Here is a 25,892-nt window from a genome sequence, read left to right on the forward strand (position 1 = left end):
TCTCACTGTCATTACTGTTCAAGAGAGAAGCCAACTTCTCTTATGAGTGAGTACGAGCTATATGAAACGCTACCGGAGAACAAGGACGCCTGTTAGAAAAGCGTACCCCGGATCTCGAATTAAAAAATTGCCGACGAGACTTACATCCCCGAAATCCTCAAATTGATGACTTGCAACGTATACTAATCCGTAGGTTACCTATAATTGGATGAATAGCAGGTGTGGGAACTTTATCGGTCAGCCCTACCCTTAGTTATAAGGGAAAATGTACACTGAAAATTCGATTCCACTCCGGCAAAATCTACGCAACTTTTTCAACTTTGACGCTTCACCTTACTTCGAGGATGTCATCTAGGCATCCGGCAAAAAGGCATTCTTATGTAGAATTTTCCGGCCTTTCCGATGAGCCGTCGCAAAAAATTCTACGACATTTAGGAAAGGCGCTAGAGCCCTATTTTGTGGTCAAAACATGAAACCCGGAATCGAGTTTTCAGTGCCCTTTCTTTTACTCGAAAAATTCTGAAAAAATTACATGTTACTCGTTGAATTATTTCGGGAAAAAGTAGCAGGGTGAGTTTTCCAAAAAGAAGCGCATTTGGGCTCTATCCTAAAAAATCGTAAAAAAAAGGCGATTTTGTCAAGCTCTCGGAAATGAACGAAATGACGTTCTTATACAAAATAGGGCGCGAGGAATTCAAATAAAGCATTATTTCTTACCTGGGAGACGTTTTTTAGCAGTCATAGGGAATAAAAAGGGCGAATTTCTTCATTATTTGAGGTTACCGTCAAGATAACCTTCAAAAATTCAAATTAGCGGGCGATAAAGGAAGTACATCGATTGCAAGGGTTACATCGAATACCGCTAGATCGAAAGTTTACGTAGACTTAAAAACAGGGTTATGTTTTTTATTTTTAAAGTTTATTTGCAAAATTTAGAGAAGGTGAAAGAAAAAGAAACAGATGAAGAGAATGAAAACAGAAGTGAAAATGAAAACAGAAGTGTAATGAATGGTTAGTTGAATGGTTAGTGGAGGCTGCGGAATAGGTGTTCAATGGTAACGAAGCAAAAGTGTTGTTGATTAATTTGTTTGAAGAGTTTGACGAAAGCTTTTTTTTTAAGGTATTTTTGAATGATGGGGGCAATGAAATCAGGGGAAACAGCAGGGAAGAGGACATTGGCGATGCGGAGTGATAAATGTTTACTGCAACCTACCTTCGTGAAATGAGAATGAGACATGCGTGATCGAAATTTAAGAGAATGTGCAAGTGCGTAGATAGGAGAAATGTGGAGAAGAGTGCCATTATATAAATCATCAAATTGAACTTTTTGTAGTTGAAGACGTAAATTTTCTATAGACTCCTTCGTGGGATGGGAACGGTACTTCATTGCAAAGTAGATCTTCAACAAGCACTTTCGCTTCTTCAAGCAACTTTTGTCCCATCCTTTTTCTTGCAAGAACTTTGATATTTTCTTCAACTTGTCGATCTCGTTGAACAAATTGGCAAATGTAAAATGCATACTGAAATGTAATTTATTGTAACATCTTATTTATAACATTGATGAAAATTGTACCTAATTATTTTAAAACAATCTAGGTAATAGATTAACAAAATTCTATACTTAAATGACTTATTTTTAGAATATAAAAAAAATGCAAGTAGGCATTTTTTTGTCAATGTCAAAGTAACACGTTCTTCTGACATGTAACTAATTACTGTAAAACAAAATTCTATAATAAATTCTGTCAAGCATCATTAATTAGTTCTCTTGATACATCATGTCTTGCGATCCTGAAGAGATAGTCGTACTGTGTGATCCTCCTGAGGAAGGAAGTGAAGGTGATGCTGAGGTTGACGTAGAACTTCAAAGGAGAGCAGTACAACACTTCAAAACTGTAAAATTTCGTATCTTTATATTTTATAAAACGTACATTTAATAATTACACAGGCATTCCGAGCGAGATGTAGGAAAGTTGCGGCTAACGAGATGTACCACAGGCTTCGTCGAAAGTGCAAATACAATCCCCGGGAATACAAATCGAGGCGGGCCTACGACCGGGTGATGAATCAGAAGGGTACCATTTATAGACGGAAGTTGATTGCCACCGGCAAGTTAAGTGATACCCTGAAGATGAACGCTGCGGAACGGTTGTTTGCCCTGCTTCCGGGGTACTTGCAGTGGGCGAAGATCAGGGTACTGGAGGACTGGAGGGAGAGAAATCGGAAGGCGAAGGACCGGTTGTACCAGTTGGTAAGCTCACATAATCACATCACCGTTCAATGCATGAATCAATTAAATTTTAGCAAAAACGACGACGAGAATTTGTTGAGCGGGCGTTGCGTTCGAGGGACACGGACCGCTTAATTATATGTTTCCTCAAAAGACCTCTTGTGCTGCAGAAAATATTCGCCGAAGGCGAAGATTTTCGACCGGCGATAAAGTTTCTTTTGGGGCAACGTATCACTAATTATGTGGTCCGGTTGGTGGAGGTGTTGCGGGAGAGTTCCACATTCCAAACGAGGGCTGAGGAATTCTTGCAGAAGGGGCGCCGGATGCCCAGTTTCGTACCGACCTTCGAAGCTGTGCATCGGGATAGTCCCTTTGTCGATGCGAGACATCCTCGGCTTCCGTTGATGTACCGTAAGCAACTGAACAGACTGATGTCTTCCAAGAAGGTGGTGGAGGCAATGGTCTGTGCAGTTCGGTGCAAGTGGAACTATCCTAAAATATTTCCACCCTCTATGACTGAGTAAGTACAACACCATAACTTACTTCATTATAACGAGGCCACTATTTTCAGGTAATTTGATTTCGTTGTGGCTCTTCTCTTCCTTCCTTTGTCTTAAATAATCGGTTTTTTACTTGCTGATTTGGTACATCCGCCTGGCAGCTGACAGATCTATAAATAGTCCATTTGTTATAAAAATACCTTAGAGAAGGAAAGATAAAGGAGGGGTAAGGGTACTCTTAAAATGTAAACAGCTGACGCCCTGAGGTACACTATATTGTCCACGAGTAAAATACATGCGGAGTTTATGCTTATGCAACTTAAAGTACAGGGAACGCTGCTGTAAACGCCCCGATCGGTTGTTCGATATTTCGTAATGAAATTTGCAAAAAGAATACGCTGCAGTGTAGTTTAAGTTGCTTATATAAACAATCAAAAGATCCCACTCCAAAGTTTGCCTATGAAATTAGATGCATTACCGAAGATCGGAAGTTTGACGTTTGTGAATGTCAAATCATAAGGTGTTTTATGAGTGAAATAGGTTATTGTCATATAGGTTAGTCGTACGGGAAATAATTTTTTAAAAAAAAGGAAGTGTTTTTATTGTGGGAGGCTGTCGATGATTTTTCTTAACGTTTCTCGTTGTTTTTTGCCGGGTTTTACAAAAGACGGTATCGGTTCTGCGCGATTAAATACTTTCACAAAGTGTTCGGCAATTTTGAATCTCCCCCTGCCCTTTAGCTCCACAATGTAATTTATGTGGCGAGTTACTCTGACCACGTCCACACCCTCGCCCAGCCAATAGCCCATGAATTTGGCTTTCGCCCAAACCAAGTCCCCTACATTTATGGGCGGTGGAACGGTGGCCAGAGGATTGACAGGGTCGGTAGCTGATGGTGAGGGCGAAGATGATGAGGAGGAAGATGAGGGCGGAGAGTGTCGGATCGGCGACGGCGATGCGGGGTTCGTCACGATGTCGTCCCACCCGGCTTGTGCGCCCGCGTTTGATGGACCAGCAACAGCTGCATCGATCGCTGCCCGTTTGTTCATCTGCCTTGAACGTGGCCTACTTCCGTCCGCACAGCGATGGACCTCAATAGCGACCGATGTAGGTGCAGGTAAGACCGTGGGCTCCACCGCTGTGTTTTGACTTTCATTTTCCATGTTCAATGCAGATGAAGGACCGACAACATCATCAATCACCGCCGTTGCTGTGTCCTCAACACCTGCCGTCGACACATCCGTCGAGGACGACTCCTGGGACGACCTTTCTCGCATCGCTTTTCTCCCCCTTTTTTGCCTTTGTGGCCTTTTTTGGTACACTTTTGGCTTTATCTCGTACCAAAAAGGGGGAAAAAGTCGGAGCGCTTGCCCCAGCAACTCTTTTGCCTCTTCTTCGGAGCCGGCTTCGGCCACAAAATCGTTTACTTCGCTTTTCTGCAGCAATGTTTTCAATATTTCGACTGCTTCTGTTGGAGGGGGGGCACTTAATTCAAAAATCGCTTGAATTATGTATTCCATTTTAGATTTGCTGTACCCGCCTTTAGCCGTTCGCTGTTTAACTCCCTCCAACGCAGCCGAGTGGTCCAGTAAATGTGCAAGGGCCGCAACAGGGGATAGGGAAATGACGTTTTTAGTTTTTAGATCGTCGAAATTGTGTCGTATAAATTCTTCTAATTTGACCTTCGTATCCCTTGTTGCGTAACCCTTGTAAAATTCTTTGCATATCTGGTTGATATTAATTTCGGCCGCTGTTTCATACTGCCGTATTATGTTTTTCAAAATTTGTAGCCGCACCGGTCTGAAGAAGAGGCTCTAAAATAAAGTAACGATTTGTATTTGTCTGTTTGTCTGTATGTCGTTCGTTTTGTACAATTAATTATAACAGGCGATCCGACAGGTCGCCTTTGGAATTTTTCTTTAATTTTAATTTGAACTTCCAAAGGCCACTCGATGGACGTTATAGATATTATAGTTTGTATAGTTACTTACATTAATTGCTTCCATGCTTCCTAAAATAATGATGTATATTTAATTAATTAAATTAAATGTAAAAATTAAATAAAAATTAAAGTTTTGAAAAATGTAATAAAAAAAAAATAAAAGTTTCGTAGAATAATATAGCTGATATAAACGTGTACTCAAAGAGATTTGGAAAGGAATGAAAACATAAGGTGAAATATTTGCATATTTGATATCAGTTGTTTGTCAATCGAACCAAATTTTAATTTTGATGGATTATCTGAACTTATCCCAGAGAAGGAGCGCGTAATTTTTGAAGGGGACCCGGTTGATAAATAACCGAACGAGGGAGTTTTAAAGGGGGTCATGTCAAAAATTTTGAGTTTTTTTTGAATTTTGAGTGCCTAAATGGCCTCGTGGCCCAAAAGTAAGGCCGAATTTGGATTCAGAGCACCCCTATTACTAATACATATAAACCAAAAAAAATTTCAAGTCGATATCTCGATAAATAAAAAAGTTGCATTTTTTGACTTTTTCCTACGTCCCGGCATAGAAAAAAGTGAAAGTCCGGTAGGCTCCGAAATGGACAATTTTTCGTAATTTTCGTCGTAAATTTCGATGTTTGGTCAACCTCTCGGAATCGAACGAAAACTTGTTCTTAGACTAAATCGGGTGCGAGGAATCCAAATTTGACATTTATTTTGACCTGCGAGGCCATTTAGGCACTCAAAACTAAAAAAAAACTCAAAATTTTTGACATGACCCCCTTTAAAACTCCCTCGTTCGGTTATTTATCAACCGATCGAGCTCGTTGAGGGCTCGTTGGAAAGCTAAAGGATCAGAGAATCCACCACAAAAATTTGAGCCCGGTGGGTCGAAGGGTTACGTCACAGCAGCGGACCAAAGTTAGGGTGGATTTTCTCCGGAACCGGATGTCCGATCTTAGCGAAATTTTATTGCCTAGCGTTTTGTATGATTTGCCACTATTCCTCAGACGTTTAGCACGGTTTCGCTTCCATTCAGATGGTACCGCCCTTCTTTTTCTTGTTCTTTTTTTTCTAAATTGCACTCTGCAGGGTCACAATTTTCAACTCCATCATTATTTGATGCATCTCCTGACGTTGAACTTGACAAATGCGAATCACCAGAATAATTTGGGTCATGGACTACATTAATTTCCAGTGCGCGATCTAACACTTCTGCAGCTGCAAAGTCCGCGTCAGTAAAAACATAGCGAACTGGAGGCCACAGACCTGTCTTTCGGAAACTGTTAATAGCCACTTCCACCGTTGCAGCACTAGGAAATGCTATTCCCACCAGAGAACTGATTGCATCTACGTTTAACGCCCTACCAGGGAACTGGTGCCACCTTGTAGTTATAGCTGCCGAAAAATAGGTGTTAAGAGGTTTAAAAAATCCGACATCTAAAGGTTGCATTTGTGAGTACAGTGACTCGGAAAAGAAAGCATTATGACTCAATTGCTTCAATTGCTTGTAAACGTTGGGTATGGCTGCTATGTCCGTCCAATACTAACAAAACCTTTTTTTCCTTAGATGGTTTTATATGATGAATGAAACGCTTAGCCAATAGTGGAAGACATCGGCATCCATCCAGCCTTTATCCGGACACCTAAATATCGCCCAGGAAGAGCACCATACACCAAGCTTTCTTTCATTCTTTTCCTAGCAAATATAAGCATTGGAGAAATGAACACTCCGCTAGCACTCATCGCATACATTCCTGTAACATTTTGACCTCTTTCGCAGGATGTTATGGCACCCACCTTGCCTCTTTGAGCGGTTACTTTTTGTGGTTTTTGAACTACAGTGTGAGACGTCTCATCTGCATTAAAGAGACGATCAGGAGTAATGTTATTGTTTTTTGTTATTTCGTTCTTCGACAACTCGAGTAATTAAATCAAATACCGAAATGTTTATAAATATTTAATAGCGGACTGTATCGTGTTACTGTTAATCGTTTGACGGAGCTTGTAAGACTGTTTTACCTAAGTAAGGGTTGGAATGTACAGTAACTTTGGGAGGGGGGAAGAGCTAAATTTAAACATACACCCCCCATTGAAAGAATACAGTTTTCAATAACAATCAATGAATGCAGTAGGAACAATACAAATGCTCATATATCTAATACATAAGAAATACAATGAACAATAATCAATACATTTGGAATACAATAAACACAAATAATCCTAACAAAGTAAATGCGTGAACATGATATAAATAAGAACAATATAACTATAAGATATATACATACAGATAAAAATACAATAAACACAATGATTCTAAGTAAGTAATTACATGAATATAATATACAAACAAGAACAATATAACTATAACATTGTAGCATTTATTTCTTCATGCTCCATGTCATTTTGGTAACATAACGTTTGGGAATGCAATATGCAAAGATCTAGCCCGTATTAATATCGAAGCGCATGAGTGTTGGGCGCTGATAAATTGGTATCTTTAAAAATGAGAGGATTGCGGTTTGTGCGTTGGCCGGAAACGTTGGACTTTTTGGGGCATCGAAACTGAGAATGAATAAAAGATATAATTCATCGAATTGTCGCCCATAGATCTGAGCCGATTTATAATTACACTTACCGTCAACTTTGAATTATATTATAAAGCATTTACATTATCTCATTGGGACCAAAAAAAACCCTCATTGAGGTAATGATTAAATCGATTATTTATTGAATAGTTAAAGCATTACATTTCTTGTGATCGAAAAAACCCTCATTGAGGGTTTTTTTAATTGGACATTTCATTTGCGAAATGTATTTAAATCTACACCACCAACTGGAAAATCTCCAAGTTACTTACATCTGTACTGTAGTGTAATCCAATTTTTTATCACGTATCGATCCATCAATCTCTTTAAGCTGCGCTTGGCACACCACACACCGAAGAGGAGGCAAGTTATCTCCAATCATCACATAGGTACTTTCAAACAATAGCTAAATTGATTTCGTTCCTCAAACTTATTCAAATTTATAAATTCAAACTACTAACCCTTCTAACCTTTAACGTTAAACCCTATCACTTACTGTTATCAGTTGTTTAAATAAATTGTGAACCTGTTTTTCAATCACTCTTTGTACGGTCTCAATCCCGTAGTTCATTTAAAAGTATTCAGGTTGAGTGGCGCCCAAAAATGCCAATTACCTACGTTCAAGAACCAAAAAGCCGCTGAGGATATCCGCTAGAGCTGCCGATGCACGTAACCAATTTCTTATCTCACAGTGCACACCTTGTGCAATAAACAAAAAGGGTTACAACATACATACAAACAGAAAAGAATACAATAAACACAATGATTCTAAGGAAGTAATTCCATAAACATGATATCAAAAAATAGGGCCAAAATTAAAAAGAATTCACCCACACAACACACTGACGTGCATTAAACGTACATTGTATGTACACATGTGGACCTTATGTACCAACATAGTACGTACGCATATACACAGAATCTGTACAATGGACGTCCATTGTAAGTCCGAATGTCAACGATATGGACCGTTTAAGTACGTACATACCGTAACGTCCTATGAACCTACATAATGTAGGTCCTATGGACATCCATTCAAGGTATAATAGTTATATGCACCATTCGTCTTACTGTATTAGATTAACAAATCAAACAGCTACGTCAAAAATAATCTCTATTCAAAATCTAAACGTCCAAGATATAAAACAATGTAACAAAAAATTCATTTCCTTTCCTTTGCTCTTTTAAGCCATTTTGAAATTGCTTTCTCAAAAATGTCTTGGGAACTGTTTTTGAATAGTAGCATCCCAGCTTCTAAAAAGAAAAATGGTATTAATGAGATCTTATTTGCACCAATTAATTACATACCTATTACAAGTTTATTTAATGTTAATTTGTTAAATGGTTTTTTGGTTCGCTTTCCCAGATAACTAAACTCACTAGCCAGTTTGTTGGTTATTAGTCTCCCTAATGTTCTGGCTACGAAACTATATTCCTCGGTACCACCTAGTCTCGACAGCTCATGAACCTACAACACACATAAATCATTAAAAAGGCGCAATCATTATAATGTACCGTTTTTTTAAACAAATCTCCGTTTGGTGCCATTTCAATCTCAAATTCGGCTAAATATTGATGTCCAGTTAAAGGAAAATCGTATTTAAGAAAGATAGAGTCTGCTTTTATTTCATGTACAGATGGTGTCAACAAAGATATTCTTTCTTCCAATTTCTGCATTCTGATATTTATGTCCATAAGAAGTGAATGTTGAATGTTTTGTTTTATTATTAACTTAATTAACATTTCTGAAATTGGCTGCAGTGTTGTCAGACCTTATGAGAATATTTAGGTTCCTAAGATGGGGAGTAAACGCAGAAATTCCATTAAATACAGCCATCAATTCTAGTGCATTGATATGAAGCGTTTGTTCATGTAGTGTCCACCATCCACGCACTTTATCTTTTCCTGCGCATGCTCCCCATCCCGTTAGTGACGCGTCAGTAAATATTTCCATTTCAAAAATGTCTTTTTTGAAATCGTTGTGAGAAGTAGAAATCTTTGACACCCACCAGACCAGATCTAAACGCAAACCAGCCCCTTGAATCTGCATTTTTGCATTAAAGTCAAAATTCGAAGTTTTTAGTGCTTTTAATTTTGCTTGTTCCAAAGATTTTGTATGACACCACCCATATTTAATTGCCGGACAAGCAGCGGTCAGTGTTCCAATAAGGCGTGCAAAATCTTTGATTTTACAGCTGGAACGACTCAAAAAGGAACTAAGTAATTTTTTTTATGTGAACTTGTTTGTCGATTGGTAATGATAAGCGCAATAAAGAAGTATCAAAGATAAACCCTAAATATTTGCACTGATTTCTAGGAACTAAGACGCTTTTTTCATAGTTTATGACAAACCCTAGAGATTCTAATACCCCCTTTCACTATTTTTGTACATCACCATGTACATTTAATCAAATTGCGTTATACGAAGCCAACGAAATTTTTTCGTGCCATCTAACTTTGTACATCACAATGTACATCATAGTCGAATGTTTTTATGTGGGTAGTATACATGCGGCAAACTGTTAACATCAGGTCGGGCAAATTTTATGCGTGGTTATGGTATTCTAACATAAACAACGTTTGACGTGACATTTTATTTTTGCAATTGCTGTTGAATTTTTGAAAAAAAAATTAGTTTTGTGATTTGTTACTGGTAAGTATGCATTGCAACGTCAAAGTTCACAACTTTTTAGAAATTTTTATATTATACTTGATGAACAAATGAAGTTTGAATTAGTATGTACATCAGGAAGGACAAACGCAGTTCAGTGGGTCTAATGTTTGTTGTTGTAAAAAAGTTACATTTTTCACAAATGAGATAAATAATTTGTAGTACTGTAAATACTCGTAGCATAATGAACTGATTTGGTTCTATCCCTTCAAATTTGGCTATACTTTGTTTTTTATCGAAGAATTTGTTTTTTTTATCGTATTTTCTTCAGATAATGTCAAATATAAGAAAAGATAAGGACCCACACAGAAAACTTACAGAAGCGGAACTTCTTTATTACCTCGAAAATGATATTTCTGATATCGAATTTTTGTCAGATGATGAGTTGGAATTAGACGAAGTGTGCAGAGACCAAACAAATGATAACGTTTTAGATGGAATAAGTACTGAAGATCGAGAAAATGAAGATGAAGATTTGGCAGATGAACAAGAAGGGCCGGAGGAAATTGTAATTGGGGAAAATGACAAAGATGATAGAGGGCAATTCGAAAAAGAAAAAGAAAATTTTGCGAAAATCCATAACCTAACTGAAAAATCAAAAATAAGGTGGATACAGAAAGACAATATAGAATACGAAACAAGGAATATTCACTGGCATGCAAGTCAACCATCAACCTTAGTTGTAGATTTGCCAGCTCCAGTAAAATTTTTTACTAAATATATTCCCGATAAAATACTGCAACAAATGGCTGATATGACAAATTTATACGCCACGCAGCAAAATACTGCTAGGTTTCCCTCAACTAGTTTGACTGAAATCAAATCTTTTATAGGAATCCATATTATTATGGGAAATTTACAGTTTCCTCGAGTCTCCATGTATTGGCACCGTAGTATGGGAATACCATTAGTGAAAGATAACATGCCTCTATCTAGATTCTACAAGCTGCGCCAGGCAATACATATAGTTGACATTACCAGCCGCGAAGAAAACAACCAAGATAGGTAGGTATTTACTAAGACCACTAAATTGGAACAAATATGACATTTCATTTATGTTTTTTTGTTACAGATTGTGGAAGGTAAGATGTTTGTACGAGTCTGTAAGGAGAAGATGCCTCAAGCTTCCACTAGAAACTAATCTGTGTGTCGATGAACAAATAGTTCCATTCAAGGGACAAATCAATATCAAACAATATGTAAAAAACAAACCCACAAAATGGGGTATCAAAATCTACGTCTTAGCCGGCCAAAGTGGCCTGATATACGACTTTCTAATTTATCAAGGTTCGACAACGCCCTTCAGTCCTATATATGTAAAATATGGGTCGGCGGCTGCCGTGGTTATGCAACTTAGCGAAAGAATATCTGAATCGAACCATGGCCTATTTTTTGATAATTATTTTACTACTTATAACTTGATTCAGTATCTTGACTCCAAACATATATACTGCGTAGGAACCATAAGAGCAAATCGTTTTGCCAATCCAAGGTTGCCAAGTGACAAGGAAATGAAAAAGATTGGCCGTGGTTCTTCTGCGGTTTCAATCAGTAAAGACGGCATTGTCATCACAAAATGGTATGATAACAAAGCAGTACTGACAGCTTCAAATTTTGTGGGGATAGGAGTGGCGGACGTTTGTCGAAGATGGGATAAAACGAGAAAGGAATATGTACAAGTACCTAGACCTGAAGCTATAAGACGATACAACAGTAATATGGGTGGTGTCGATAAGTTAGATTTTTTACTAAGTCTATATCGGTCGTACGTTCGATCAAAAAAATGGACTGTCAGAATGATCACCCATGCTATTGATCTAGCATTGGTAAATTCATGGTTAGAATACCGTACACAAGCAATTCTTTTAGGACTTCCCAAGAAGGACATTCTTGATCTGTTAGGTTTTCGCATGGAAGTGGCAGAAAGTTTAATTTATACCCGACGTGCTCCTAAAAGGGGAAGGCCCTCCGAACAAATAGAGAACCGAGTCATTCGTGGAAAGAAAAAAGTTGAAATAAGACCTACAAATGCCCAAAGGTTTGATAAATACGATCATCTTCCACAGTATGATGACAAAAAGGAAGCGTCAAGGTGCAAAAATCAAGATTGTAAGAGCAGAACACATATATATTGTCAAAAATGTAAAGTCCATCTTTGCATTTTAAAAGGGAGGAACTGTTTTTCAAAATTCCATTCCAACTAGATTGGTTCAAACATAAAATTATGTAACAAATATAAATAAATGAATAAATATTTTTACATCCATGAACTTTTCTTGTACATTACGATGGACATCTTGTACCGGGGGTGTGGGGGTAGCTAAATTTTTTGAATAATGAAAAAATGAATCTATATTACAGCCATACTTTGTATACAAAAAATCAATTTTTTTAACTAACTCTAAAGGGGTGTGATAGCGAAAGGGTTATTAAGACAAAAAAAAGTGTGTCGTTCACTTTCTGTATAAGAATCGCTTATTATAAGAAAGTCATCTAGGTAATTGACAATTACTACTCCTTCGGCGCGCAAAAAAGAAAGAACAGGTTTTAAAATTTTTGTAAAAATATATGGAGCGCAGGATAATCCAAACGGCAAGCATGTGAACTCATATGCCACGTCATTGAACTGGAATTTTAGATATTTCCTGTGTTCTGAACAAATAGGAACCACAAAGTAAGCACTTTCTAAATCAATCGAAGTAAGGAAAGACCCTTTCTGTATTAACTTGGAGGCAGTTCGGAAATCCTCCATTTTAAAATGTGGTGTCCGGACATAGGTATTGAAAAGTTTGAGATTGAGAATAAATCTATTCTTGCCGTTTGGTTTCCTGGCTAAAAAAACTGGCGAAAAGAAATCAATGGATGAGCTTTCAGAAATCTGAATAGCTCCCAAATTTAATAAATTATTTATCTCTAGTTGGAGATCGTTCCTTGTTGAGGCGTGAACAACCAGGTTTGTCGGAAGGTGGGTCTGTATCGGGGTCTCTAATAGGGGTATCTTAACCCCTTGTGTCCACTCTAGGACAACCGAATTAGAGGTAATTTTTACACAGGCCTCGAAAAAGCACTTTAACCTTCCGGCTAAAGGAAAACTCACCTTGTTTACGTTCTCCTTTGAAATCGGTCCCGTTGGCTCGTCCACTCCTTTTTGGGGTGCCCCTTGCGCTGATCTGTGTTCCCCGGACGACGGATCGGGCGTTGTCTGTTTTCCGACAAAGTTTGTCGTGTTGTCGGAAAGGATCGCTTACCTCCCCTGTAAAACTTCGTGAATTTTTGCGAAGTACCTGAAGATGGGGCTTTTAGGTCTTTCGCCGCATTGGAAATTAATTTGGCCGATTTTATTTTTCCCGACAAGTCGTTGCCAAATAAAAAACTACCTACTTCGGTTTGATCCACGATATCTTTGGTTTGTTTATTAAGAATTGGGCTAATTAGAGATTTGCGTCTTAAAGATTCTTTGAAGAAAAGATCGGTTAAGATCCTTCCCGCGTCAGAAAAACATGTAAGTATCTTCTCGATGAGAGGTTTAGGGATGTTTTCGCTGTCGTCTAAAAGCATAGAAAGACCTTTTCCTAAGGCCGTTAGCCCTTTACTCAAATGTAATTGATGTTCTGCGCGAGCTTTGTCCCTATTAGAATAGGCCGCCGACATTAGCGCCATGACCTCTGGATTTACCTGAGGGGGAATTAATCCCTCGCAATTAGACTGAATTTCGTACAAATCTAGTAGCTTTAATCTATCGCTCTTGGCGAGTCCGTGCTTCAAGGTGAAACATTCTGGAACTTCCTTGGTATCGCTTTGCATATTAATAATGGATCGTTTACATAATCTACAATAAAAGTTGGCATTAAATGATTTTGTAAACTGTAAAACGGTGTTTAAACTAAGGTTGTCTCCTATAATTAATGAAACTGAAAAATATATTTTTTGTTTTGAACCTTCTATATCCAGTTCTATACCGTCTTGCTCTAGTTTATTAAATTCCTTGACAATCTTGTATAAGGTCGAATTAATTCCAAAATGCTTCATGTGATCAGATTTAAAGATACCAGCCAAAAAAATGTGATTTAATTTAGATAGCAGATAAGTTGGTATTACTGGAATAGTATAATAGGCTCCACATAAAGACATAGCATGGGGACCAAGAGGACTATTTATACCAAAGTCATCAAAATATAAAAAAATCGGAACTACCACTTTATTTCCGAATAATTTTTTTTCTGCTCCCAAAGTTTCCCATTAATAAAATGGATTATACTATTGCTTTGTTCTATATGTTGAATATTTTCTTTGATATTCTTGAACACATTGTCACTTTCCAAGTAAACTTTCAATTGAAATGCAAGTGGCATTAATACTCCTTGAATATTTTCTTCTCAAAGGGTGGGTTGATTATTTAATCGAATTTCACTTATTTGATTATTAATTGTGTATAATGTTCTTATTAATCAAATAACTAAATAATTTATGTTCCGTTTTAATAAATTTAAATGGGTCATCAAAAACTTCATTAAGTTGTTCAAATATGCAATTAATGTTATTGGTATCCAAAATCTTGCTATCTAAAAGAGATCTAATTGAAGATGATATACATTTAGTAATATTTTGGGTGACGTAGTATTGAACGTCTAGCACATCCTTCCTATTCAAATTATTTTTACTATGCAACAACAATGAAAATTTTAAGGAAACTGTTTTGACCTCTTCTTTAGTAGCATTTATAAGTTCATCAACGTCATTTGACGAATTTATAATTTCGGAACTAGTGAAATCGACATCCCTATCAATATCTGGAGACTAAGTGGAAATTATAAAAGCACTAAACCTTCCCCATACTTCATTTAATTGTTTCAGATTTTAAATTCAGACATTATGTGACAGCACAGCGACTATAGTTTCGACCCTGAGGTCATTATCAAGCTTCAGTTTGAAGGAACATATAAAAGTAGTTGAAAATTACATATTAATTGGTAACATTTGGTTGATAATATGGGGAAAAATTACTTCTTCGTAAGTCTTCGTCTTTACTACAATTCGGTAGTAACAATGAAGAAGGAGCATCAAATGGTTCGGATTGGGAAATGTCTCTTGTGTCATTAGATACATTACATTTTTCATGATTACGTAAATGTTTTTTAAATGTTGTTATTGATGAAAACGCTTGCGGGCAATTATCTTGACCGCATTCGAAAATACCATTGTTATAACTTTTATGAAGTAATTTTAAATGAGATATATAAAGATCAATTGTATTAAAATTAGAATGACAAATCTTGCAAAAAAAAAATCATTGCAGCTGAAGTGTAGATATACTAATATGAATAGTTTAGGTTATTGGCAATTTAATGCAGAAATGAAGTTAAACAAAGTGGGGCTAGCGTTGTCCGTTTTCAAATCAATGCCATAAAAAAATTTCTGAATAAATGTGCAGACAAGTTCACTTTCCAAATTGTACTTAAAATTGAAACAATGGAATACCTTAAAACAAAAGTCTAGGCATTTCAGAAATGTGTCAAACTTATAAATAAAGTTGTCATACCATACGTAAAATTCTAACAAATTTATACACTCTTCACCAACCACGATTATGAAAGGTTGAACTTGCAAATTATTTTTCTCGTACTTGCACTTCCTTTCTTCAATTTTTCTTTGCAAGTCATTTATGGTTGTAACTTCGAGCACTTGACTGTATTGGGAATCGAGAATACTTGGTTTCCAGTTTTTTTTCGGATTGTCTCCCTTTTTTATTATTTTTATAATTGCAGTTGGTTTTGAAATGCAATGCAATATTTTTATTGTCAGAAAATCTCTCGAATCTATAACAAAAGAAGGAAATTAACATAGGGTATGTGAAATGTTTCGTGAAATGTGTAGGTGTTTTATTGACACACTATCATTTTTAACATCAACTAATTTTTGAATATCTGCTAATCCGGATTTGTCCTTTACATGGGAGGGGAAATATTGATGAATTTTATTGACGAAAATTGTCCATTTTTCAAAAAGATTACTTTCTTTTCCTGGATACATATGCTTAAAATCCGTTTCAATCTGAAATGAAATATGTTATTGATTATGCTTTAATTAAAGGACCAGAGGCTTACTAGACCGTGCTTATATAAAGGCCACTCCACAAATAGCTCTGTTGTCGGTTTTGAATAACATTCCTTTAACCTGCCGTGGCTAGTTTTGTCCCATTTCTTAAGTACTTCGTCCCAACAGTGGTCATGCGTGTTGTACTTTAACCATGATTTGATACAGTTGAATTCTGCTTCATCGGTTATGCCAGAATTATAATCTAATGAATCTATACGAAATAAAATAATAAGAACCACAGTTCAAATTACACACTCACAAATACCTAAAGAATTTCTTTGAGAATGTTCAGGCAACTCTTCATTAGGTGGAGTTTTCTTTCCTTTTGCCTTAGGTGTTTGGATGGACAATAAGCCTTTTCGCTTTAAACATGTGTAACTATTTCTTACTCTATTGTACAACTTTCCCTTGGGATTTTTTCCTAGCTCTCGTTTTTGAAAATAAGTACTCTAAAATGTTAATTGTTGTAAAAAAAGACTATAATATCTCGATGTCACTTACTTTTAACTCTGTAGGAAATAGTTTAGTTATTTCCTCGGCAAAATATTCTTGAAGCTTGAGAGATAACCGCTGGTTTTTGTTGATGTAATGTTCATTAATTATTTCGATTAAATCACTTTTGTGATCCTCTCGTAAAACAGATTTGCATTTATAAAACTCGAGTAATCTTTTTCCTTTTGCACTATTATTTAAAAGATCTGGTAGAGGCTAAAGGAAATGTTTTTTTGACACTTTTATTTTACCTTAAAGTGACTTACCACAATAGAAGGTGCAGCTTCAATTACAGATGATGCAACTGATGTTACACTGGAATCTGTCAGACACTCTTCTGGCTGAAATTAAAAGTAGGTGGCTAAAAACTTTTTAACTATGTATGGTTTTATGGATTACCTGTAACTTATTACTGCTCAGCAATTCTATCCGCCAATTCCTCCTTTGGAAATAGTACGTCAATGTCGGAATCTTCGATGCACTTTAGGTGCCACACAGTAAGCTTATAGCTTAAGATCTTCGCAATTATTATTTCCGAAAGACCCCATCCAGTGAGTAAAGCTTTTATTTCACTATATTCACTGTTTGGCGGATTTTGATAACTACTCTGTTGCTCGTCCAAGTTACAAAAATCGTTCAACTGCGAATTATTGTCAATGGACAAAAAACTATTCGCTACTGCATCTGTCTACAAAAATTTTTCATTACCGTCCAAGTTCATTTTTATAAGGTGTAGAAAAAATACATGTAGATGCGAACATACGGCAACAAAACACGGAACTGAAATTTAAGGTACTTACACGAAGTATACAAAATGTAAGATATTCATTTTTTTTTAGATAGCGGGAGTTGTTTCAATGCACACATTCTTTATTCGCATCCGGTTGTTTCTAAATTTGATTACGTTTCAGTTGGTTTTAAATTTATCGGTTTTGTAATTAAGAATGATGGTACTTAATATAAAGCCACACACACCTTGTAATAAGCATGTTCACAATACGTTTCAATGCTAACGTGGATCAATCTTAAAATTAGGAAGTATTTCTAGATGTTAGAATGCAAAGTCTGTCTTTAAGACGTACCATGCCCTTTATAAGAGTCGCACGTTCCTAATATAAGTTTTGTATCTTAAAACAAGAAATGTGGTAAGATTGTGCCCTAATTAAGTATCTGCAAGATTTAAATTTGTAGTGTCGTGCAATATTTAAGAGATATACTACCTGCATGCGAGTACGATAAGCATTAAAAATTAATATTAATTAAACTATTATTTCAATGATCGACATCTTGATTTTCTCTAAATTCTAATTTCTCTGAGTGTACTACTACAAACAGTAACATTGTAGACTTTTACTACTACTGAGGTTAATATTATTCAAGTGATGTGTTGCAGTTAATGAAACATTAGTAGACTGAAAGAAATATCTTAGGAATAATTTGGCCGTGGCCATTTAGCGGTTGAACATTGACGCGTTAAGTGTAAAGTAGTGTAAAGTTAAATAATAAATATGGAAGAGTTGCTAAAGGATTGGAATCTCCAAGAACTACTTCCAGTTTTTACTGGAAAAATGCTACACGGATGTATTTTCTTCTGAAGGGGGCCTAATTTTCAAAATAACTTCTTAAAACAAATAAATGTCTGCTTTGGCTTCCATATTTTTATCTTCGGTCATGTGGGATGTATTCCGCCGAAGAAAAAGTTGATATTGTCAATTGGTATAGTGTTGGTAACAGTTTAAGGAGCGTAATAGATTTATTTTCTGGTAAGTCAAAGCAACAATATTCACACTAATTAATATGACACCCAGATGTTTATTTGTTTTCAAAAGTTATATTGGATGGACAAAATTAGGCGCCATTGAGAAGAGTTTTTGCCTTTTGAAAGGAGACTTGGGGAAAAACAGTAGGTATATACCTCGGTATATACATAAATCCCTATGTCTACTTCTAAATAAATATCACTGCAGAAGAGTTGCCTTGCGAGGAAACGACGACATACTAAAAGCGGACAGTCTGCTAAAAAAATTACCCCTTGGAAATACGAGGCGGAAATGTCATTTTTGCTGCCGTTTTTAGAAACTCGTGCAACTGTCAGTAAGATACCCTCACAGTCACAAGATCACAATGAGAGCGAGGACGAAATCGATGATGTAAATAGTATCGACGATATTACACTTAACAAGCAGTGAAGAAGGAGCTTTTCCAAGAGAAGCTGTTCGGGTCGATAAAACAACAAGTAGTGTTTCATCACTACAAAGTAGTCAGAAAAATCGAAAAAATACGTTAGTGGCAAATCCAGCTCAAGAATTGGTAACCATAATGAAGAGAAATGCTGAGTTACCAAACTTGAGAAACATCAATAAACAGCCGATGGCCACTCGGCATGAATTTGATGAAACGGAAATGTTTTATTTGAGTATGGCCAGAACCGTCAAACAATTGCCTAAAGTAGATCAGGCAAAAATACGTATAGAATTATGTAGATTGGTGTCAGAAGCGGAAATTAGACATATAGAATCACAGGGAGAAACTAGATTCTTTACCTCTCACTCTTCTTCACCCATACAAAGTCCGCCTACTATTTCAGGAAACAAAGCACATGCAATTCAACATCCAACTGTTCAGCCCAATTATGATGGTTTGATACCAATATTCGCACAGGAAAACCCAACATCAACGGCCCGAGACACTACATCATTCAGTCACACATTACCATCTGCGTTTGCCCAGCACAGCAGCTCATTTACTACCCTATAATACCCCATTTATTTCGGTATTTTTGAATTGAAACTTTTTCTCAGAATTATACTTATGTTTTTTTTAAATGTATTTACCTACCGTTGTAAAAATAAAAATAGTTAAAAGATCTAAAGTGTTTTTACCTTAAACATACAGCCAACCGTTCTCTGGTACTGAAAATGCATCCACATTTATTGAAACTCGTAGCACAGCAAACTTGCCAAATGTTAGTGATTTCTCGATTAGTAGTTCGTACTTACCCAATGATGTTGAGCAATCAAACAAACAAACAGGAGCTCAAAACTTTTGTGAATCATTTATTGAACGGTGTAAGGCAAACACAGATCGATTTGTTTCGACACTCTATATTAAACGTCAATTAAACCTGACCTTAGTGCAAGATATTGTACTTCTCACTTCAGATTTAGAGAATGCAGCTCAAAGTTTGCCATCGTATATGTTGTCACAAGTCGGCATAAAAGACATAATCGAAACAGGACCCACTTATATTATTCTTTATATTGCTACTTTAAGAAGTCAAACTAATATTTGCATATTTACAATTTGAATGGAATTCGCTATGATAACCAATCAGTGTTAATCGATACTAATGTTGAAAGTGACATTCCTCAATTTTGTAAAATAGAACATATTATAGCCTTTGATGAAAAAATATGTTTTTTTACTAGCACTTTGAGTACCACGTCTTATGATTCCCATTTTAAGAGTTACACAGTTGGGTTTACTGGCAAATATAAGTTTTTCGAATACACACTTTTTTCAAATAATTATCCAGGGACGATTTACGAGATCGCAGGTGTAAAACATGTACATATTTCAAAAATGTTGTAAGTAAACTTGTATTATCACATTTGTTATTTTCAGTTAGATTTTAAGTGATTTTTTTATATACGTACACTTACACATGCACGCGCGTTTGGTTTGGTTTATTTTGTTAGCAATTGAGAGAGAACAAACTCATCACTTCAACCAAAATAAATCATTTTTTTGGTTTAAACAATTAATTCTATTGTACAAGGTACAACAGTTATTATAATTAGCTATTAAAACATCCCCTACACTGTAAGATTGTTAAATGCATAAATATTCATAACATTTATTTCAGTTCCACCAAATCTACAATCGGAATGTCTGCAACTGGAAGTTCCGCGGGATAATCTGTTTTCGGATGTGGCAGAACTTTACAAAATTTATCCAGTCTTGGCACTGATGGAACTATCAAAATCTTTCAAAGGAGAAAAGCGTGTGGATCACGGTGGTCTTACCAAGGAAATGTTCTCTGTTTTTTTGGAAAAAACTACTTTTCGGGATAAGCCTGTTTGGTTCCATTTGTGCCATTACATCGATGAAGAAAAGAGTTAGCTCAATTCAGATGGATGGGACTAGTATTTGCCCATACATTTATTATTACGAAGCGGTTTCCTCATAAGTTTGACATCTGTACTATCCTTCGGATACTGAACCCTGAGTTTACCATCTCATATGATATTGCGTGATTTTCTTTCATATCTACCACTAAGAGAAAGAAGTCTGGGTCTAAAAGCATTGAAATGTTTTGATTCGCTTTCACCTAGTGAGGTTGACAGCTTGGCCAATGTTTTTATCAGCTTTGGATTCTATGACATCCCGAAGAAAGCAGATAGATGTAAAGGAACAGATAGATTCTATTGCAAACGAAGTAATTGTTACTCGCACAGAATCTTTTATCAAATTAATGCTTGGTGGAATCCACAGTGATCATATCAAACAACTCTCCCTTGAAACTGTTTGCGGTCTTTTGCAAGCCCAGAAACCGTCGCCTTCAAAAGTGATTAAAGTTTTACGTGTAACAAAATTTGATCTCGCAAATGCGAATGTACGCGTTTTTAACTATTTACAAAGCTTTATATATGCTTTGGAGAACGATGCATTGGAAAAATTCCTGTTGTTCATCACTGGGTCACTGGGCATTTATTATTGAAACATGAAATACAAACTTGATAAATAATTTTCTGTGTTTTCTGGTGAAATTTAAATTTACATTTTAGTGTTGTCTGCTTGAAATGTGAACACCTGGTAAGAAAATAGCGGCAAAAATTTAATCTACAAAGTAAGGGAGGATAGAGGTGAGCAAGTCCTTTTCACCTATTTTTATGAATTCTGGTTGTAGTATCAATACAATGGACCAAGAGAAAGTATGGAAACGTGCTGTAGTTACCAGCTTGAAAGTTTTTAGTGAGACTGTTGACATGCATGATGATTCAGACACTGTTATCAACACAGACAATACAACACCAACTTCTTGTTCAACTCCTGAACCGCACACATTTAAAGCTGCAGCAACTAAAAAACGAAAAAAACAAACCTTTGTGCAAGAAGAAGCATTGAGAATGATGCAACGGGTTACAGGTGAAATAGAAAAATTAAGTTGCAACACTTCTGATGATATAGATGCGTTTGGAGCTACAGTTGTTGCCGAGATGAGGCAGATTTACAATAAATCTAATATTCGCATAGTAAAGCGAAAAATATTGGAACTGTTGCACGAATTGCAAGAAGAAGAAGAGAACTTAACATAATTTTTTATTGCTTTATACTGTAATAACACTATTGATATATGTATAACAAATTTTTATTAATAATTTCCGCCTTGTACTCTAGCATCTTGCTATGGTACGTTTCCTGTTGTATTGAAGTATGCCATGAATTCATTTCTAATAGATGAATGATTATTAATTATTTGATTATGTTGAGTATCATATCTTCTATATTCTTTACTTTCCCTTCGTAAAAAATTGTGTAAATCACATGCAGTTATATTATTTTTTTTACTTTGTCATGTGTTAAATCAATTGTGGTTCGAAATACTCTGAATCTATTGGCTAATATGCCAAAGGCATTTTCTACGACACGTCTTCCACGACTTAATCTATAGTTGAAGACCTTTTTTTCATAAAATAGGTTGCGAAATGGAAACGGCTTCATGATATTCTTTTTCAGAGTAAATGTTGCATCAGCTAATATAACAAATGGAACTTCTTTCTGCATTCCAGGGAGTGGACAATTACCAGGTAAATTTAATAAGTTATGTTGTAACGCATATCCCAAAGAAGAATACCCTTAACACACCACCATCAGATACTCGTCCATTTATTTCAACATCTACGTAAATGAAGTTGTACTTTGCATCCACAAGAGCAAGTAAAACGATGGAATTAAATTCTTTGTAATTATAACATGTTGCACCTGCACTTTTTGGTGCATGGAAAGCAATGTGTTTTCCATCTAAAGCTCCGATCGTATTAGGAATGTTCCATAGTGCATAAAAAGCGTTAGAGATGGCTATCCATTCCTGAGCGTCCGATGGAAACTAATATTATACTAATTAGGTTCATTATATTACATTTTTATTTACGTACCTTTAAGTAACTTTCTTTTAAGCATGAGTAAATAGCATCACATACTTCTGGTATTATTGAACATAAACAAACTTATATTTACGGTACCTGTACTATTAGTGTTATTTAGAATAAAATATAACAAAACAAAACCCTATTAAAGAAAAACAATGAAAAACACGTGATGATTCGTTTAGATTTAAATTAATTTGCCAAGTGACAACAATAATGTCAAATGTCTGTTTTATTAGGATAAAGTCTCCTATATTTTAATAAAGTTAAAGTTTTCTTCCACTTTCTTTTGCGAGCAGTTTGGTCTTTTCAAACTTCGGTTGAGCTCTTTGATACGGAAAAAAATCCTGGATCTAAAAAAAGTCTCTTTGCTTTTAAAGGGTAATGAATATGAACACTTTTTTTCTAAAAGGTTATGGATAAAATTGTTTTCTTCAGTAACCAATTTTTCCCATTCACTTCCAAAAACACCCTGTTAAGCTCCTCAATATGACCCACAAATGTAGGAGATGGTTTTCACAAACCACCCTCACTTAGGTGGTCAACCCATTTGAAGAGCTTTCCAAGCCAGAATCTTTAAGTTTGTGGCAAACGACACCAGCTAGAGTCCATTAAGGCAGAAATGTCTTCATTTAAATCTGCTACAGAAGGAATACTCAATTTTTCAATGAGTACTCAGTTGAGTGGGATGTCTGAGGTATCATCCGTTTCCACGTTTGAAACATCTGAATATACACCCTCATTTCTTCCCAAAATGTAGGATCGCATCCTGTACTAGGACTAGGATGATCATGTAGGCCACCTTTTGGTCTGATTATCCCAAAAAAGTTTTCTATCACATCTTGATTTGTGCGCCTGGTCAACAAATATTGCAGGTCAAAACGGCGTGCCATATCTACCAGGAGCATTTAAAGTAGTAAAGCCTGATTAGAAATAAGAATACCTAAAATAATTAATCAATGATTAGTTTAGAACAACTATTTTTGATTATTAATTACTTTCAACCCTGCAATTACACTTGACATTTTATTTAAAATTGCATTCTGTTCTTCCAGGGCTAACCCATAGCCTCTTTTTAAGCTGAGCCTGTACGCTCTTATGCTCTTGGACCACCATTTGGAGATTTCGCTTACCGACCAAGAAATTCTCTTCTGGCTATTCATTTTTTTAATTTGGTTTTCACTGAAAAGACGTTTGACACCAGCAGTTGATGTTTTAATTTTTCATTTCCTGTGACATGTTTAACAATTTTCTTCTCAGTTCTTCAACACCTTCATATGTATCATTTGTTTGCACCCTAAAAATATATGGCAAGGTAAGGAGTGGAAGTGCATTTTTTGGGTAAGAGCACCTGAGGGTCATAAATAATTTCAAGCTGGAAATACTATCGCTATCTATGGAAAATTCGTTTAAACATTTGAGAGCGTAACCATAACCGCGCACGCAATGTTCCCCGTCATTTTATACGAGCGTGGAGGTTCGGAGTCGTACTGAAAAATGTTGTAATAAGTAGGCAACCGAGTTTTCAAAGATGAAAAAAAGTACGCAGTTTGGTAATTATGTTTCTTATATTATTAATGAGAGCAAGAGCGCTTGACGCACTTTCCCCCAAAATACGCACTTTCCCCAAAAGACCTTAGTCTTATTTTGCAGGTCCAGGATGGTTCGGTGCTACAAAAGAAAATTAGAACGGGGGAAAAGCTATTCCCAAGAAGTATTGGACCGTGCTATGAACGAGATGCGACAAGGAGTACTGACTCCTACAGGGGCAGTCGAGAAACATAATATTCCACTGTCAACAATTCGGGACCACTTAAAAGGAAGACGGGGAGTAAAACTTACGGTAGACCAACTGCAATCGGTTTAGAGAATGAAGAAAAGTTGACAATGGGGTTAAAAACTTGCAAGAACTTGGGCTTGGTGATGGAAGAGGTGTTGACGAATAAGAGGAATGGGGGTGCGGAGTATGCGTGTTAAAATAAGTATATGGAATAGGTCTTTGTTCATTATGATCATAGTTTTGTTGACTCGTATTCTTAAGCCCTAAGTATGCAGCTTCTACTCGTACTACAGCTTGAAACACATTATTTCTCGCAAGAAGCTGAAACTTGGGAGGCATTTTTTTTATATCTGATACATCGACATATACAAATCATCTAAAGGCTTCTATGTTGTTCTTTCAACTTGTCTTTCTTCTGATCTTTTTTGACGTTGAATCATCGTATGCTTTATTAATTCCTGCATATCTTCGTTTTTATTTTTTTTATTCTTAAACACAGGTGTGGATGTGATTGACCGATCTTCAGTTAATACCTTACGTTTGGCAAATCCACTTTCCTTATTTTTCTGCATACCAGTACCACACGTAGACGGTGCATTAACCACTTAATTGTTCCCATTTTCAATTTCCTCGTAATCCTGTCGATTGTCGCTGATAACTTCTTCACTTTCAAAAGTTTCAGTTTCTGGATCAATTTCGGACTCCATTTCTTGTTGTGTATCTTCATCTTCACTATCCCCTTCTAAGTGGGCGGCCATAACGAAGCACCGCACATCGCACCGCACTTAGCATTGTACCTTAGCATCCGTGTGCTAAGCAAATTTAACTATTGAATTCAATGCGTGCGGCCATACCGGCGCACCGCCCCTCGCTTCGCATCGCCCTTGTACATAGGTGCATCGCACAGTAAATTGAGCTTAGTATTTTTCGGAGCCTCGCACATGGTCGTTTGTTTTGTTTTAAAAATTATTAGCGGGATGGATAAGGATAAATTAATTACCAGTGTGTTTACCAGGGAGGCGATCTGGAGCAAAAATAGTAGAAATCATCATAATTCGATATTATTATCGAAGTTGTGGAAAGAGGTGGCTGAGGAATGCAATACAACAGGTAAATATAAGTTTATTTATTTATAAAAAGGATGGTACATATTAAGTTTTACGGATTATTACATAAATAAGCTTTAAAATTATCTCGTACTACTTTTGCTTCATTATTAAGTCTTCCTGCGGGTGCTTGTCTATTTTCGTTTTGAAAGACAAATTGAGTTTCTTTCAAATTATGTTCTATTCCTTCTTTATCAATAATTACATTATGTAAAATGCAAATTGCCTTAATAATGTTATCTGCATGTCCAGGATGGGTCAATATAGGTTTATCTAAAATTTGCCATTTTGATCTCAGAATTCCAAAGGCACATTCCACAGTTCGTCTCGCACAG

At 36.2% G+C, this 25,892-nt stretch overlaps 4 protein-coding genes across 5 annotated transcripts; 2 read left to right on the forward strand and 2 right to left on the reverse strand.

Annotated features, from left to right (window-relative positions):
* Positions 1 to 1,653: 1,653 nt before the first annotated feature.
* On the reverse strand, positions 1,654 to 4,271 carry LOC116182349. Its single transcript, XM_031502878.1, has 3 exons — positions 2,774 to 4,271; positions 1,945 to 2,722; positions 1,654 to 1,893 (listed from the first exon to the last, which is right to left on the reverse strand). The coding sequence occupies exon 1, from the start codon at positions 4,248 to 4,250 to the stop codon at positions 3,330 to 3,332; it is 921 nt and encodes a 306-aa protein (XP_031358738.1). The 5' UTR covers positions 4,251 to 4,271; the 3' UTR covers positions 1,654 to 1,893; positions 1,945 to 2,722; positions 2,774 to 3,329.
* On the forward strand, positions 1,749 to 4,703 carry LOC116182350. The gene is made up of 5 exons (XM_031502879.1): positions 1,749 to 1,895; positions 1,949 to 2,251; positions 2,305 to 2,750; positions 2,802 to 3,847; positions 3,905 to 4,703. Exons 1-4 carry the CDS (start codon positions 1,779 to 1,781, stop codon positions 2,803 to 2,805), a joined length of 870 nt encoding a protein of 289 aa, XP_031358739.1. The 5' UTR covers positions 1,749 to 1,778; the 3' UTR covers positions 2,806 to 3,847; positions 3,905 to 4,703.
* Positions 4,704 to 8,380: 3,677 nt separating this feature from the next.
* Positions 8,381 to 25,209, reverse strand: LOC116182351. Its single transcript, XM_031502880.1, has 11 exons — positions 25,111 to 25,209; positions 16,922 to 16,993; positions 16,789 to 16,863; positions 16,532 to 16,738; positions 16,296 to 16,479; positions 16,039 to 16,241; positions 15,474 to 15,985; positions 13,316 to 13,763; positions 13,032 to 13,218; positions 8,572 to 8,731; positions 8,381 to 8,517 (listed from the first exon to the last, which is right to left on the reverse strand). The coding sequence occupies exons 1-7, from the start codon at positions 25,207 to 25,209 to the stop codon at positions 15,770 to 15,772; spliced, it is 1,056 nt and encodes a 351-aa protein (XP_031358740.1). The 3' UTR covers positions 8,381 to 8,517; positions 8,572 to 8,731; positions 13,032 to 13,218; positions 13,316 to 13,763; positions 15,474 to 15,769.
* Positions 9,614 to 12,138, forward strand: LOC116182352 (piggyBac transposable element-derived protein 3-like). 2 transcript variants are annotated; one of them, XM_031502882.1, is made up of 3 exons: positions 9,614 to 10,939; positions 11,007 to 11,513; positions 11,561 to 11,661. In XM_031502882.1, the coding sequence occupies exons 1-3, from the start codon at positions 10,209 to 10,211 to the stop codon at positions 11,589 to 11,591; spliced, it is 1,269 nt and encodes a 422-aa protein (XP_031358742.1). In that variant the 5' UTR covers positions 9,614 to 10,208; the 3' UTR covers positions 11,592 to 11,661. The 2 variants fall into 2 exon arrangements, with proteins under 2 accessions (XP_031358742.1, XP_031358741.1); XM_031502881.1 differs by having other exon boundaries at positions 9,615 to 10,939; positions 11,007 to 12,138.
* Positions 25,210 to 25,892: the final 683 nt, after the last annotated feature.

This window comes from Photinus pyralis, unplaced genomic scaffold, assembly GCF_008802855.1.
Source record: "Photinus pyralis isolate 1611_PpyrPB1 unplaced genomic scaffold, Ppyr1.3 Ppyr1.4_unclustered_Scaffold4894, whole genome shotgun sequence".
Taxonomy (NCBI): Eukaryota; Metazoa; Arthropoda; class Insecta; order Coleoptera; family Lampyridae; genus Photinus; species Photinus pyralis.

Bases quoted from the DNA above. Each gene is read 5' to 3' on its own strand.
- LOC116182350 (XM_031502879.1), top strand. From the start codon at position 1,779: ATGTCTTGCGATCCTGAAGAGATAGTCGTACTGTGTGATCCTCCTGAG. The intron at 1,896-1,948 runs GTAAAATTTCGT...ATAATTACACAG, and splicing joins CAGTACAACACTTCAAAACT to GCATTCCGAGCGAGATGTAG. The intron at 2,252-2,304 runs GTAAGCTCACAT...ATTAAATTTTAG, and splicing joins AGGACCGGTTGTACCAGTTG to CAAAAACGACGACGAGAATT.
- LOC116182349 (XM_031502878.1), bottom strand. From the start codon at position 4,250: ATGGAATACATAATTCAAGCGATTTTTGAATTAAGTGCCCCCCCTCCA.
- LOC116182352 (XM_031502881.1), top strand. From the start codon at position 10,209: ATGTCAAATATAAGAAAAGATAAGGACCCACACAGAAAACTTACAGAA. The intron at 10,940-11,006 runs GTAGGTATTTAC...TTTTTGTTACAG, and splicing joins GAAGAAAACAACCAAGATAG to ATTGTGGAAGGTAAGATGTT.
- LOC116182351 (XM_031502880.1), bottom strand. From the start codon at position 25,209: ATGGCCGCCCACTTAGAAGGGGATAGTGAAGATGAAGATACACAACAA. The intron at 16,739-16,788 runs GTAAGTCACTTT...CATTTCCTTTAG, and splicing joins AAGCTGCACCTTCTATTGTG to CCTCTACCAGATCTTTTAAA. The intron at 15,986-16,038 runs GTAAGCCTCTGG...ATTTCATTTCAG, and splicing joins CTTTATATAAGCACGGTCTA to ATTGAAACGGATTTTAAGCA.